Genomic DNA, 13,840 nt, shown 5'->3' on the forward strand with positions numbered 1-13,840 from the left:
GCGTCCGCAACTTGCAACTGTGCAGCTGATCACGTATGTCCTTGTGTCAGATGGCACCATGAGCCTGGTGGTCGACCATGGGCCAGTCCTTGAGAACTAAACAGCTGTTCTATAGTGACTCCAGGTCGTTTTGTAAAGCCAGTCGACGATCTAGTCAATCAGTCCCTGTAGCAGAGAACATGATTGCAGCTAGGAAGCTGTTCCGTGGATGTATTTGGCTGTCAAAGAGTATCCTATATCTTTTTGATCAGATTTTTGCATCGAAGAGACATAGAGACGGTCAAACGACTATTGAGCATCGAAGACGAGTTCCCAGTGAGCCGCCTTTGCGAGGAACATCGATCAATCAGCGGATTTGGGCGCTACGTTCGACTGCTGTTTTCGGTAGGAGGTTTGTCGCGATGAATCAACACACGTAAATATTGCCTCGGCTCAGTATCTTCGTGAGGCTCGCAGTCAAAGGATAAGATCTTCGGACACTGTTCATCACGACGAGTTAAAAAGACCAGTAGCAAGCCGGACCGTCTGCGGAGAAACAATACAGTCACCACATTGTGTATCCGCTGACTGTGTTCTCGCAAATGTTCTCTCTGGCCGAAATTCTCACATCAACATCCATGAATCTCGGACGGATACCACGGCCAACGTTTTGCAGGATAACAGCGCTGGCAGTTCGGCCTCGCAATGTATCGACTTCAACTGCTTCTGCACTAGCGACGGAGGATGACCAGGAAGATTTCCGGGAAATAATGAGACGAAAACGCAGGACAGAATGGAAGAGGCGGCAAGGAGTAAGTCTCATATCGTTTTGCGCTGCTGCCTGCGGTTGAAGACAGACTTCACCGCTACGTCGCCAGACCGGGTTTGTCTGAGTATTCAAACATAGGGCCAGGCATTTCTCGACCACGCCGTCGTCCACATCTGCGCAGGTACGTACCGCGCCAGAGCCATACGAGAGCCGGCTTACCATATACACCCAGGCAAAGGCGGCGATGGCTGCGTCGCATTCCATCGCGAGAAGTTCGTACCGTACGGCCCCCCATCTGGGGGAAGCGGCGGGCGCGGCGGCGACGTCTACATCATGGCGACGCCGCACCTCACCACGCTCTCGTCCGTGCCCACCCGCGTGCACGCCCCGAATGGCGGCACCGGCCAGGGCTCCTGGCAGAACGGTAAGAACGCGCCGCCCTTCGTCATCAAGGTGCCGGTTGGCACCATTGTCCGCCAGCTCCCGCGCGACGACCCACGGAGCAGCAAGGACGAGATCGACATGGAGGCGGAGATGCTCGACGCACTCGACCCGGATGAACGCAGAACAAAGCTACGCGAGCTGCGATGGGTGCACTACCCACGAGCTGAGGACGATAACGTCGAGCGGCAGGACTTCAAGGACGCAGAGCGGCTCGTCTACCGAGAGGAGCGGGAGAGGCGGCTGATGCAGCAGCGACGTCTGCTGCAGACCATCTATCTCGACCTCGATAAGCCGGACAGCTCGCTCGAAGAAAGAGATCCGAACTCACCGCTGGGTCTGAGACGCCCCGACTCGTTGGGTCACCTCATCGCGTCGGGCGGCAGTGGCGGTGTTGGCAACACACACTTCCTCACCCTGACCAACCGCTCGCCCAAGTGGGCGACGCGCGGGTGGGAGGGCGAGCGCGTCACGCTGTCGCTCGAGCTCAAGCTTCTCGCTGATGTCGCGCTCGTGGGCATGCCGAACGCCGGCAAGAGCACACTCCTGCGCGCGCTCTCGGGCGGGCGGGCTAAGACCGAGATCGCGGGGTACGCGTTCACCACGTTGAACCCGGTCGTGGCGGTCATACGCGTCGCGGACGACGGCAGCTTCGAGGGCTCGAACGGGCTCGTGCACGAGGAGACGTGGCTGGAGGAGCAGCGTGAGCAGGCGCTCATAAAGCAGGGCCTCCTTGCAGATGCACGCACGAGGAACCAGCGCGATGACGCCGGCGCCGACCCACTGGACACGCTCGAGTCGTTCCGTTTCACCGTCGCAGACAACCCAGGGCTCATCGCGGAGGCGTCCGCAGATATCGGGCTCGGCCATTCGTTCCTGCGCTCGATTGAGCGCTCGAACGCGCTCGCATACGTCGTCGACCTATCTGCGCCCGCGCCATGGGATGATTTAAGCGTGCTGCGAGACGAGATCGAGAAGTACAAGCCCGGGCTGAGTCCCAAGGCGCGCATCGTGCTTGCGAACAAGGCGGATTTGCTGGGCGGACAAGCCGGGCAGGAGGATGCCGAAGCTGTTCGGGAGGCGAAAGAAAAGTTGCGGAAGCTGGAGGAGTTCGTGGAGAAGGAGATGCGGACGCCAGTGCAAGATGGAGAAGGCAGCGTTTTGGATAAGCGCACGTTGGATGTCGTGCCTATATCAGCCAAGTACAGCATGAACCTACAGAAGGTGGTGAACCTGATGCGGTCGTACGTGGAAGACGCAAGGGCAGGTGGTATACAGCCTTCATCAGGGCCGCAAGCAAGCTCGTCATGATTATATACCGTCGAATTTCTCATGTCCTACTTGTCCTGCTTTAGATCTATGTCACGTACACACGGCCTTGCGACGATACATTCCTTGGAATGCTAGGGTTTGCGCAAAGCATGAACTACGTTCTAGTATACAACGAAAAAAATACGAAAGGTTAAGAAGGCAGAGAAACTCGTGAACAGGCCATTGGATGGGCACGCCTATGCTCCATCAACGCGCCGTATCATCCTCTTCTCTCGCTCGCCCACGACCTTCACCATACCCTCCTGCTCAAGCTCCCGAATGACCTGCTGGAACTCCGCCGTGCTGATACGGACACTGCTCTGTCCCTCAAGCTGCTGCAGCGCCTCCATCCAGCGCACGCCGCGCGTGCTTCCCGCGCTGCCATCCAACATCGCCAGTATCGCCTTGCGCATATCACTGCGCATCTTGCGCTGCTGCCTGCCTATGCCCGTGTCGAGCAGGCCCATGTCGATCTCGCCCGTGGTCGGGTCGCGCGCACTGGTATTGATCGCCTCGCGCATGAGACGGTATGCCTCCTTGACGTCCTCAAGCTCAACGAACGGCGAGAAACGCATCCGCGCGTGCGCCTCAGAGAGTCGGATCATGCTCTCGAGCTGCCGCGTCGTCGCCGTGATCCGCTTTTCGTTTGAGCGCGGGTCTTCGCCTGCTTTGCGTAGGATCACGTAACACCGTACGAGCTCTTCGGAGGCATCTTCTGTAATGATAGGGTTTATGCGTGACCGGGCGTATGTGATGTAAGCAGACAGCTGGTCCAGTGGCTGAGCTGCAGTTGTTAGCTTGCTGCTGGCACACGAAGAGCTTCAGAGGGACGACGTACCAGTATATCCTGCCCGCCAGTCTCAGGCGCATCCTCAAGATACAGTCCGACAAGGTGCTGAGCAAGCTTCCTGTCGAGTGCTTCATCAACTTGGTCGAGGACCAAGTATAGGAGGTCAAAACGGGAGATCAGCGTAGGAGGTAGGTCAATATTGCGTGTGATTGTCTCGTTTCTGTTGTATTTCGAGCCAACTGGATTCGCCGCAGCCAGGATGGACGTGCGTGCGTTCAGGGTGGTAATAATACCTGCTTTAGCTATTGAAACAGTTTGTTGTTCCTACCATTCGGGACGAATGGGCGAATGAATTAGAAAATCCAATGAAGACGTACCATGACTTCGTGCAAGACACTGCGCGTAGCATCGGACATCTTGTCGAACTCATCGATACAACAAACACCTCCATCACTGAGCACGAGTGCGCCACTGTACGGAAGTCAAGCCATGAGACCAACGTTGCAAGAGCGTAGCAACATACCTCTCTAGCACGAGCTGTTTGGAGTCAGGATCACGAGTCACGTAGGCAGTCAGACCAACAGCTGAGGATCCTTTTCCGGACGTATATACACCTCGAGGGGCAATCTTGTGAACATACTAGAAGAGTATGAGCTAATTTCACTACGCATTTACATGGCTTGAAAGTGATTCTTACCTGTAAGATCTGCGACTTGCTGACACCAGGATCACCGACAAGCAATACATTGATGTCGCCTCGGTACCGCGGGCCACCAGCGCCTCCTCCTCGAGCAATACTTTTATTCGTGCCTCCAAAAAGCTGCAATAAGATGCCCTTCTTGACGTCATCCATCGCCCAAATCGAAGGTGCAAGTGACCGTGCAAGGAGGCTATAGATATCTGGCCGCTGGCTGAGTTCCCTCAGCTTGGTCTCCAACTCCTCTCGCTTCGTCATCCGCCTCTGCGCCTCTCCCACATCCGACTCCTCATCCTCTGCAGAGCCACCGACGCCTCCCACCCCAGGAATCCTGTCACCACCCGCGGGACGCGTGCTCTTGTCAAAACCAAGCCGATCCGAGCCGCCCAGTCGCACATGTACAACGTCCAGGAACGTCTTGAAAAGACTCTTCAGCGTGCGCTGGCGCGGATTCACCCGCACAGGCACGCTACGGAAGATGCCCGTGACGACGAGCCGGTCACCGGGCTTCGAAACGTCCACGAGCTCGTCATACACGCTCAGCGAGACCGTGTGAGGGGTCTGCCCGTCGGGCACGGCATCCGGGGTTTCTTGTAGGCGGATAACTTGACGGTCCGCGAACTCGCACCGGTTGTGAACGAGCGACATCGAATCCACCGACCCGCATACCGTCCGCGGGCAACGCGCCGGCTCGTCAATCTTGCCGCGGTCAATCTCGACCTGCACAGTATGATTGCATCTGAGGCATCGGAAGAACGCCACTTTCATGTCCGGGATGACTGGCGTCGCACGGATGACCAGGCCCTTGATGCACACGAGTTTGTCGGTATCTGACACCGCGTCAATAAGCAAACTCAGGACAGTGAATGGACGCACCAGTAGGGTTGAGGTCGCGCATGTTGATCGCGGGCAGCCCGAATGGTCTGATCTTGTACACCCTGCTCATAATGTCTGCGATCTCCTCATTCCCCTGCTGCCCTTGCATGTCATCCATACCTGCCCTCTGGTCCTCGTCGGCGATTTCCAGCATCAAGTCCTTGAGCACCTGATCCATCGCCGGTACTACCTCCTGCGGGTATTTGACAAGCTGCCCGTACAACTTCCGGCTTGGCGGGTAGGCGAACAGATTGACCATGTCCAGATTGAGATTTGTCTCGCCAATTTGCCGCATCCGTCGCAGGTAGGTTACGTACAGTTTCGTCTCGCCCTCTTCGGGACTTGCCATTGCGCGCGTCCGCACTCCACGCGCCCGATCATGCGCAACGCGATACTTGATCTTAAAATCGAGCAAAAACTCGCGGAATGTCTGCATCGTCTCGTTGAGGCTGACAGTCGTTCCCCAAATGACACGGATCTCGTCAGGCTCGTCTGAGGGAACTGTCGGCACAGTGAGGTTTGTCGTAGACGGCAGTCCGAGTTGCGTTCCATCCGAGCTGCGGTCGTCATTGGGCAGTCTGCTGGGCCCATTGGCGCGGCGTGTGGATGGTGTGAGGTTCAACGAGGAATGAATATCGCCGCGACGGCTTCCTTGGTTGACATTGGACGCTGAAGAGCTAGGTACTAATTCATCGAGATGACACGATGCTTTTGCGCGTAACTCACGTTGGAAAAGCTAGAGGTTCAGAGTCGGCGGCAGACATTGGTGCGTCCGATACAAACACAGGAGCAGGGATTTTTCCAGGTGTCCGAGGCTGGCTTGGAGAACTCGGATAGGCTAATATGGGTGAACTGTCCACTTCGTGAACGCGTTAGACAGGGCTAATTTGATGCAACGAGTAACGCACGTTGTTCTCTGGGTGTAGCCATCCCCAGCGCCCTTCGAGCCATGACGCTAGACATCGGGGTCGCTAGGTTTCGACGCGTCGGAGTGCCTGCTGCTGACGGTGTCGAGGGAAAGAAGAGCTGCTGAGGGGCAAATGCCTCTGGCATGGACTGCTCCGCGGCATCCTGCATGTCGATGTCGCCAGCATCGGAAGAAGGATATTCTCGGATGGGAGACGACATGGCGGCGACGTGCAAAAAGTGGATTCGGACGCCGGGAACGCGTCGGTCACAAAATTAAACGCGACACGTCACGGACTGTCACCGGCCGTGATATTGTCACGTGGAGAGACGGTCGGAGCTGCTGCTTCAACTTGCCTTCAAGCTTGTCGACGCGACCCGCGAGCACTAATTACCACTGCTGAGGCTTTGAACGCGAGAATGAATTCGACTAAAATCAGCCAAGATTACAAAAACCAAAAGTAGGATGTGGAAGGCAGATGATATCTCACAGAATGCGAGCAGCGAGGGCCGCCCTAAATCACGACACGAGGGATTCGTTAGACCTGCGACCTACGATATGCGGCACAAGCGACAGAGAAAATGGGTTGCTGAGGGAGAATGGATTTATGGGAGGGCCGAGCTGGAGGCTCTCATGATTTGGCTGCCCATCGCGAGGGCATTATTCCAAGTCGGAAGGTCGAGCATAGGAGCGCATATAGGTTAGTTCCTCCTGTTGTCTGCTCTTTTTGGCTGGGACTGAAGACGAGATGATGTAGAAGCGTTTCATGACTGACAGAAGGCTGCTACCAGCTCTCCGGTGCATATAAGATACTAGAGCTTCCTCTAAGTAACCTGGCATCAAATGCGAGTCTTGAGACGCCATAGCGTACGAGATGAGGCCATTTGTGCACTGATCCTCGCTGTGATTAGATGGCATGCACGTCTGCCGATAGGGGTTCTACGCCACGTTCATCCATCGGACGTATCGAAGGGGAGTCCCAGAAATTCTCTTCACCAATAAGGTAAAGTACAATGGATGCATTCACAAAACTCGTTAAGTCCTTCTTAATTCGTGATTCGTAGCACCTCTGTATCTGTTTCGCAGCTCGAAACACAAGAACATGCCTAGAGCGCAGCCTTCTCCTTCGCCACCTCCTCCTCCGTGAGCACGCGTCCCTCCAGCTTCTCCGCCACCTCCTCCGCCAGCGCGCGCAAAGCCTGCTCGCCGCGCCCGATGAGGGCCACATAGACGCCGCGCATGAGCAGCGGATACGACCCGACCTGGATACCATCGGCCTTCGTGCGCGCCTGCAGCTCGGTGAGGTACGGTGCGATGGACGACTCCGGCAAGCTGCCCAAGCGAAATCGGCGAATGGAACACCAAGTCAAATCGGCGACGCACCTTGTGAACACCTGCAGCCGCAATGGTCGCTCGCTAGGAGGAGGCAGTGGGAGGTACGGTACCAATCCTTCGAGCATCCGCTGGAAGAGTTTCGGGATGCCTGGGAATACGCAGAGTTTGCCCTCTAGGCGGACGACGGGCTGTACACGGGGTCTGACCATAGATTCGACGTCAGCGTAGTTACGCGAGACGCACCACCCAAACATCCGGCGCGATGAACAATACTTCCGCGTTTGCTGGGAAGAGTGCCATGCGTTCGCGAGCCTCGCGCTGCTCTGCGGTCTGGTTCATGATGTCCATGCGGTGCTTGCTGATTTTCATCATACGTGACAGCGTCTCCGCGTGATGTGCGAGAGGTTGGTTGAACGCCTTGGCTAGCGATGCGTACGTGATGTCTAATGTGGGATAAATCCCGTGGCATATTGTATGATGAACAATCGAGTTGACTGGCGAGAGAGAGGTGGCTCACCGTCGTGGGTGGGTCCAATTCCTCCGGAGGTGATAACAAAGTCGTGAGTCTGCACCAAACGCCGGCTGGCTTCGATGCTGGCCATTCGACGGTTCAATCCCGAGCCAACGCATCGCAGTCAAGTGCTAAGACGCACATATCGTCCTCGTTATCAGGAATGACTTCGATGCGCTTCCTGAAACGAGTATCAGCATGCGATCACTCCTCGTTACGAACATATACTGACAGGTTGATGCCGTTCTCGAAACAATATCCGGCGAAATAATTCGAGTTGCGATCGAGAGTTTTCCCATTCAAGATTTCGTCACTGTGTATTGCTACGTGTGCATCGCAGGTACCTGGGTCTCGGTCTGCAAAAACGTACCCAATAACTAAAGCCGCCGCAGTCTTGATGTATCTACCCTCTCCGAGAGGATTAGGCGGCATAGGAGAAGTCGGGAAGTTCCATTGCATAGGAGCAGGCTGCGGCTCTGCCGCGTTCCCGCTCGCATTACCAGATAGAGTTGCAACAGGAACATCTGGTCCAGACATGCCGCGTCTAGGTAGAGGAGACTCAGGAGAGACAGTAGAGCGAGGACACCGTTGAACAGGAGAGAAACTACGCAGCGACAAGCAAGGATGGCGAGAAAGAGGCAGCAAAGTCGACCGAAGACTCGCACTCGAGTACATATAAAGCAGCGCTCTGAGCTTTGTAAGACACAGTTCAAGGAATGTACGGTGCGATGACCGTGGTGGCGCAAGACACGAGCACATGATCGAATCCGCGCGCCACTAAGCTCGTCTTCAGGTCTACGGCCACAATCCATTGATTGATTACTGGCAGCAGCTACCAGCACTGTCAGAATGCCCCAAATAAAATATGAGGACAAATGGTTGGCTGAGAACGAGACAAAATGTTGACGTTGTACTCTGATACTCAATCCCGGCGAGAAGTCTGAGCTCGTTTACTTCAGGATACCGTTACTCTTGATTTTGATGTACACACGCAATTGAAGAATGTTCTAGTAATTATGTAAGCTACACTTAATGCACACCATTGGCATTGGTATCCGGTGGATAATCCATCCACATTGAACTAGCTCATCGCGTTTACAAAGACACTTATGACAAAGTGAATTACTAAACTGAAATGAGTACTAACTTGATTATGTTCGGCCAATATTGTGAGTGAAGCCAATCGGCGTGAGCGGCGCGATTTGTCAAGCAAAGTTTGCATATTCGCAAGCTATCTGCAGGTCTCAGTACTTCAGCACTTCAGCACTTACACTCCATCCAACTAAAAAGCAGGGTTATGTGAGCGGCGTTAGGATAAGCATAGTATAGGAAGACACAGAGGGAACTTGCAAGGAGTCTTCAGACGACGGAACGAGGCACCCACCAAAAGGTCACATGACCGCGTTCAGCAGACTTCCGCATCGAGATGTACGATAGACGCCAAATAGACGCTGGACGTTCAATCTGCTTCATCCGCCGCTGACGTTCATGCCCTCAGGAAAGATTCTCGGACTGGCCGACTATAGCCTGAAAGAATTGACTCAGACAGTGGCACATGTCTTTTCTGCGTAGAGCCACTCAAGACAAAACTTGATGGGCATGCATCGACCAGTTCTCTTACTCTCATATTTCGGCTATCGAGGAGACAGTAACTTAGTAGCCTTAGGAATAACACTAGCCGACAGTGCAAGGAGGGAAAGTGGCAGATGGCGAGTGCATGCGGTACGTGAACTTCTCAGGCTGGGAAAGGCAGTACTGAGCAATAAAACAAAATTATGCGTTCCGTTCCGGAGGAGGCTTGATGAACGCCCTACGTTACCAAGCCTGTGTTAGCGACATTCGGCATGTTTCTATAGAATCAGAATAGGAGGTGACGGCATAGTTTGGCCTCCATGGCATCAAACCTCGACCTTAGTTCAATACATCCGGCATGTTGCACTTTATTCTGTTCGCATCGACCCTGCAACTGTCAAGACGTAGGTTCCTGGTGTGAATACCGGTTCATTTGCGACTGTTGCATCAAACTGACTGAAAAAAGAGCTTGACAATGAATGTTGTTCCAGCATTCGTCTTGACAGATGCCAACACGCCACCCCCTTGAAGTTCGTTTTAGGCAATCAGATCTCTCCTACGCTGTCATGCAACAGGCAGTACCGCCAGGTAGTCAGTCTTCCAGAGCCTTGATGGACTCATATTATACCCTCCATATGGAGGGACGACGCTCATGCCTTACCCTGTTATTGCGCTTTATGTACTAATCCTCAACCTTTGGATATTGCATACGGAATCCACGGAACACAGCATATCACCAACATGTCACAGTGCTCATCTGTTGATCAAGCTGCATGTTCAAGGTGGTGTCGGCATTGTAGCTAGACGGCATCGAAGGTACCAAAAGCATCCACCTTCCCCGAGGATGCTGATGTCTGGATTGATGTCAGCAGTTCCCTGGACGACCGTATTTCTTCCATCTCATGTCCTCCTCACAAATATGCAGTCGCTACACGTCTCCGGCCACGGCTACTACTCTCCTTCCAGACCCGAGCTTTTTGTGGTGTGTTCAACAACGTCGACCTCGATTTGGTCGACGATCTCCGTTTATACCATTGAGACTGCACTTGCCGAAGGTCTCAGCAGCCTTGTAGCCTCATCAAAGCAGTCATCCTTTGCGGTTAGCCAAGGACCGTCGTCGAACCATCTTGTTCAGTCGTTGATTCACTTGTCTTCCTCGGTCGACACTATACCCTCCTCTGCAGCATCTCAGGCTTATACCACCATGTCTATTCTTGTACACAACATATCTGTTCCCTCCCATTCCTTTGCAGTACCGCCGACGTCAACTAGACGGACTAGGACGACCTCATCGACATTATCGTTGTCATTAACGAGTGCTTCTGCCGTTCATCATAATATTACACTCGATGCGCAAGGATCAGTTTCAACGTCGCACGCAGCCTCCTTTTCGTTCTCGGAGTCATCTATGCTCAACCATACCATGACCACGACGAAGACTATGACTAAAACACAGTCAATCACCGTGACTTCATCTGTCATAGTCAATTCAAATCATTCGACACAGATTGCGGGAGCGGTTCTTGGAGTACTCGTTGGAGTATTGGTGCTGACCATGACGGCGTTGATGATCTACCGCCATTGTAGAGGTCGCCAAGTGCCATCATATAACCGCACCTCATCTCAAGAACCTAATGCCGGTGAGTTATCAGCTCGTATATAAGCTTTCTTCTGATTACTGATGCCCTACATGCAATGCGATAGATGACCCCTTGTCTTTGCATAATGCGCCGAGGATCGTGTTTCATCCAAAAGGGCAGTCCATTCCATGGATCCAAGATGGAAACAGCTTGCTGGCATGGAGAAACGCGCATGCCTCTCGGCCGGATAACTCATCCGCATTCTCTCTGTCTTCTGTTGATGACCCAACCGCCTCAGAGGATGAGGAAGGATGGGAGAAGAGACGATCAGTGCACACTCGAACGAGACAGCAGGCTGAGGCCCCAGCAACCAACCTGCACGTCCTCCCGCAGCATGTCGTTGTTCAAGCCCTCTCAGAGGCAGCGTCGCTTGAGCCTCCTGAGCACGCGCAAGTACGGTTGCAAGTAGACTCGGGCTACCGTTTCCGATACGAGAGCGTGCCGCAGCCCACGACTGCCTTGCTTGATGTACCTCCTGCGTATACTGCTGAATAGAGGCTGCTATCCTTATCGACTACGATCACCAGTATCGGCGAGAAGTTGAATGAACCGTTGTCAAGGCACCGAGAACAAGGCTAGGGCCAGGTCAGGCCGTGCATTCATCGCGAAATATCGATCCTAATCGTCGTCGTGGCTTCTCGACACCGGGGGCACGGGCCCATGATTCTGCCCGAAACATTTTGGACACATTGTAATAACAGTCCAAATAATTATGCAATGTTTTTAGCACATACATTTTGATATCATTTTGAATGTTTTAAAATGTGTTAAGCATCAACATTGCGGCACAATTTTGATAGCATTCATAAAGATGCAAGAATGAGACCCCAATGCTGCAGATGACAGCATTTAAGCATTATTGCGATAGCATCCTAAATGTTTCTTGGGAGAAGATCTCAAATGATACCTGTGAGTGGCCATGATGTTTTCAAGATGTTCCCAATGGATTCATCGTGATCGCATAATTGTTATTACTATATATAGTGATGTGCTAACCATATTAGGACACCCCCGATGCGTTCAAGATGATTCCAGCCGGCACATGATGGAAAGCATTCTGGTACTCATCGTAACATCACGTTGATCACATTTGTAATGAACCCTTAAGATCCATTCAAAATAATACCAATATATTATATGAATGCTGGCCAGAGCAAAATTGTTGTCTCATCCTGGTGTCTTTCTGAATACTAATCACTATTATTCCACAATGAGCTCACTCAAAATAATTCAAATCATTCCGTGTTTACATCAGTAACATTAGAGTTACATTGTGACTATTATCGTGATGTGTCCAAAATGTTCCCGGCGGAATCATGGGCTCATGCCCCCGGTGCGATTTTATTACGCATGCATTTATGATGTTCCGGTCAACATGACTTGACTTAAACCTGGTACTACCTTAATAGGGTCAATGCGATCATGCATACTCAGACCTGTGTTGCAAGGAGCGAACTTCATATCTTGTTTTGTTGGTGCATTTGATGGTACATGACCCGTTGTTCAAACAATGATTCGGGACAAGGCACGATAGGTACCCGAAGTAACGTGCATATAATGGAGCCGCTATCAAGAGAGGTTCTGTTGTCTTCCCCTCATACTGGCCGGGAGTATCGTTGACGACCATCAGTCCCATTTCGTGTGCAATCTTAGTGGGGCAATTGTGCGGAACCCAGACCACCTTGGCAAACCACTTCTGGTTCTGTCGTCACTACTTCTGCCGCTTCTTGGACGGGAGCCATTCTCCATCTACCTCCTTCCTTAGCCAGTCCGCGACCTGTCAGCCTCATTGCGATGGCATCTGTGATCCCCTCTGCAACCGATATCAGTGTCATCGTGGTTGAGCCTTTCTCCCCGGCATCGGATACTGGTGTCACTTCTAGCGCACCCACCCGGGGCGATTCTACCGCAAGTAATTCCGTGACTGCCGTTGATTCAACTATTCTTACCAATTCTACTGGTTCCCAAACGCCTCCTACATTGGCTTCTCAGTCGAACACCCCGAGCTATGTTCTTGCAGGTAGTAGTCTGTACCTGCCGTCAATTCGACTACTCCTACCATTTCATCGGAAACCAAAAGCCTCCTTCGACGGGTTCTCAGTCGAGTCTGCTGGTCGCACACAATGACACCTCAGTTGCCAGGATTGCAGACATCGCGGGAGGAGTGATCGGAGGAGTCATTCTTGCAGGTGCAATCTTCCTCTACGTCCTGCGAACGAAGCGTTCAAGAACGTACCCGTCACAACGCCGCGACGCCTCTCAGGATATAGTCAGATCTGGTATGGTTCATTCTCTGAGCTCCCATACTACACTGCAGGCCCCTACAAGTCACTGAGCTGGTCTGCCCTTCTAGAATCTGCTGCCGTTGTTTCCTCGACGCCTTTCCCGTTACTCGATTCGGATATGCTGAAGAATACCGGCGATAACAATGCGGAGCACTTGCTTACATGGAGAAGCACTCGCGTTGATTCGGAACGTCCGGCCTCAATCGTTTCGCCACCCTCACTGAAGAAGAGTTCATCACACAAGACCTCATGTTATTGCCAAACCCTCCATCAAGTACGAATCGCTTTGCGTCTATCATGTCTTCAGCAGACAGACGTGCAGTTGATGCAGCACACGGGGAAACTGTCTCCCTATCACCACCTCACATGGGCATAGATACTGGTCGCGCGGTCGATTCTGGTTACCGCTTTTATCATATGGTGCCGCCAACGCCCCATAGCGACCAATCCCCAATATCATACCCAATCCGGAGTATACAGTTGACTGAGCGCTTCTTACTATGTTAAGATTCTTTGAACATGTTGAGTCGTGTCTCAGCGAGGCCGACCGATCTTTACTCTTCCTATGACATTGTTTCTTTTACTTTCTCGTCGCTCATTTGACTTGATCTCCGTGACATGTCTCTGTCACGTCTTGAGTTGTTGTGTTCGGGACTGGAAGCCTAACATGCATCAATATATTCTTGACTCTTGAAGCTAGTATATATTGATGTGTTTACATGAATAC

General features: G+C 52.7%; 5 protein-coding genes across 5 annotated transcripts; 3 read left to right on the plus strand and 2 right to left on the minus strand.

Annotated features, from left to right (window-relative positions):
- Nucleotides 1-749: 749 nt before the first annotated feature.
- LAESUDRAFT_657005 (GTPase) lies at nucleotides 750-2,500 on the plus strand (the record flags this gene model as incomplete). The annotated part of the gene is made up of 3 exons (XM_040904653.1): nucleotides 750-791; nucleotides 887-929; nucleotides 981-2,500. The coding sequence occupies 3 exons, from the start codon at nucleotides 750-752 to the stop codon at nucleotides 2,498-2,500; spliced, it is 1,605 nt and encodes a 534-aa protein (XP_040762610.1).
- Nucleotides 2,501-2,697: 197 nt separating this feature from the next.
- On the minus strand, nucleotides 2,698-5,991 carry LAESUDRAFT_760627 (MCM-domain-containing protein; the record flags this gene model as incomplete). Its single annotated transcript, XM_040912773.1, has 8 exons — nucleotides 2,698-3,279; nucleotides 3,339-3,614; nucleotides 3,668-3,761; nucleotides 3,814-3,929; nucleotides 3,988-4,817; nucleotides 4,864-5,540; nucleotides 5,590-5,722; nucleotides 5,772-5,991. 8 exons carry the CDS (start codon nucleotides 5,989-5,991, stop codon nucleotides 2,698-2,700), a joined length of 2,928 nt encoding a protein of 975 aa, XP_040762611.1.
- An 850-nt stretch (nucleotides 5,992-6,841) lies between these two features.
- LAESUDRAFT_727445 (Molybdopterin binding protein) lies at nucleotides 6,842-8,350 on the minus strand. The gene is made up of 7 exons (XM_040909223.1): nucleotides 7,987-8,350; nucleotides 7,849-7,929; nucleotides 7,759-7,797; nucleotides 7,623-7,699; nucleotides 7,349-7,548; nucleotides 7,154-7,293; nucleotides 6,842-7,102 (listed from the first exon to the last, which is right to left on the minus strand). Exons 1-7 carry the CDS (start codon nucleotides 8,151-8,153, stop codon nucleotides 6,877-6,879), a joined length of 930 nt encoding a protein of 309 aa, XP_040762612.1. The 5' UTR covers nucleotides 8,154-8,350; the 3' UTR covers nucleotides 6,842-6,876.
- Nucleotides 8,351-10,611: 2,261 nt separating this feature from the next.
- On the plus strand, nucleotides 10,612-11,452 carry LAESUDRAFT_750831 (uncharacterized protein; the record flags this gene model as incomplete). Its single annotated transcript, XM_040911628.1, has 2 exons — nucleotides 10,612-10,828; nucleotides 10,893-11,452. 2 exons carry the CDS (start codon nucleotides 10,612-10,614, stop codon nucleotides 11,321-11,323), a joined length of 648 nt encoding a protein of 215 aa, XP_040762613.1. The 3' UTR covers nucleotides 11,324-11,452.
- A 1,076-nt stretch (nucleotides 11,453-12,528) lies between these two features.
- On the plus strand, nucleotides 12,529-13,159 carry LAESUDRAFT_245413 (uncharacterized protein). Its single transcript, XM_040901720.1, has one exon. It carries the CDS (start codon nucleotides 12,623-12,625, stop codon nucleotides 12,953-12,955), a length of 333 nt encoding a protein of 110 aa, XP_040762614.1. The 5' UTR covers nucleotides 12,529-12,622; the 3' UTR covers nucleotides 12,956-13,159.
- The last annotated feature ends 681 nt before the right edge of the window (nucleotides 13,160-13,840 follow it).

The sequence above is a fragment of the Laetiporus sulphureus genome (assembly GCF_001632365.1).
Source record: "Laetiporus sulphureus 93-53 unplaced genomic scaffold LAESUscaffold_29, whole genome shotgun sequence".
Classification (NCBI taxonomy): Eukaryota; Fungi; Basidiomycota; class Agaricomycetes; order Polyporales; family Laetiporaceae; genus Laetiporus; species Laetiporus sulphureus.

What these genes read in the sequence shown, in the direction of transcription:
- LAESUDRAFT_245413 (XM_040901720.1), top strand. Translation starts at nt 12,623, where the DNA reads ATGGCATCTGTGATCCCCTCTGCAACCGATATCAGTGTCATCGTGGTT.
- LAESUDRAFT_727445 (XM_040909223.1), bottom strand. Translation starts at nt 8,153, where the DNA reads ATGTCTGGACCAGATGTTCCTGTTGCAACTCTATCTGGTAATGCGAGC. An exon ending in AATTGGACCCACCCACGACG is followed by an intron (nt 7,549 to 7,622) that starts GTGAGCCACCTC and finishes ATCCCACATTAG; the next exon opens with ACATCACGTACGCATCGCTA. An exon ending in TCGCGCCGGATGTTTGGGTG is followed by an intron (nt 7,294 to 7,348) that starts GTGCGTCTCGCG and finishes CCCCGTGTACAG; the next exon opens with CCCGTCGTCCGCCTAGAGGG.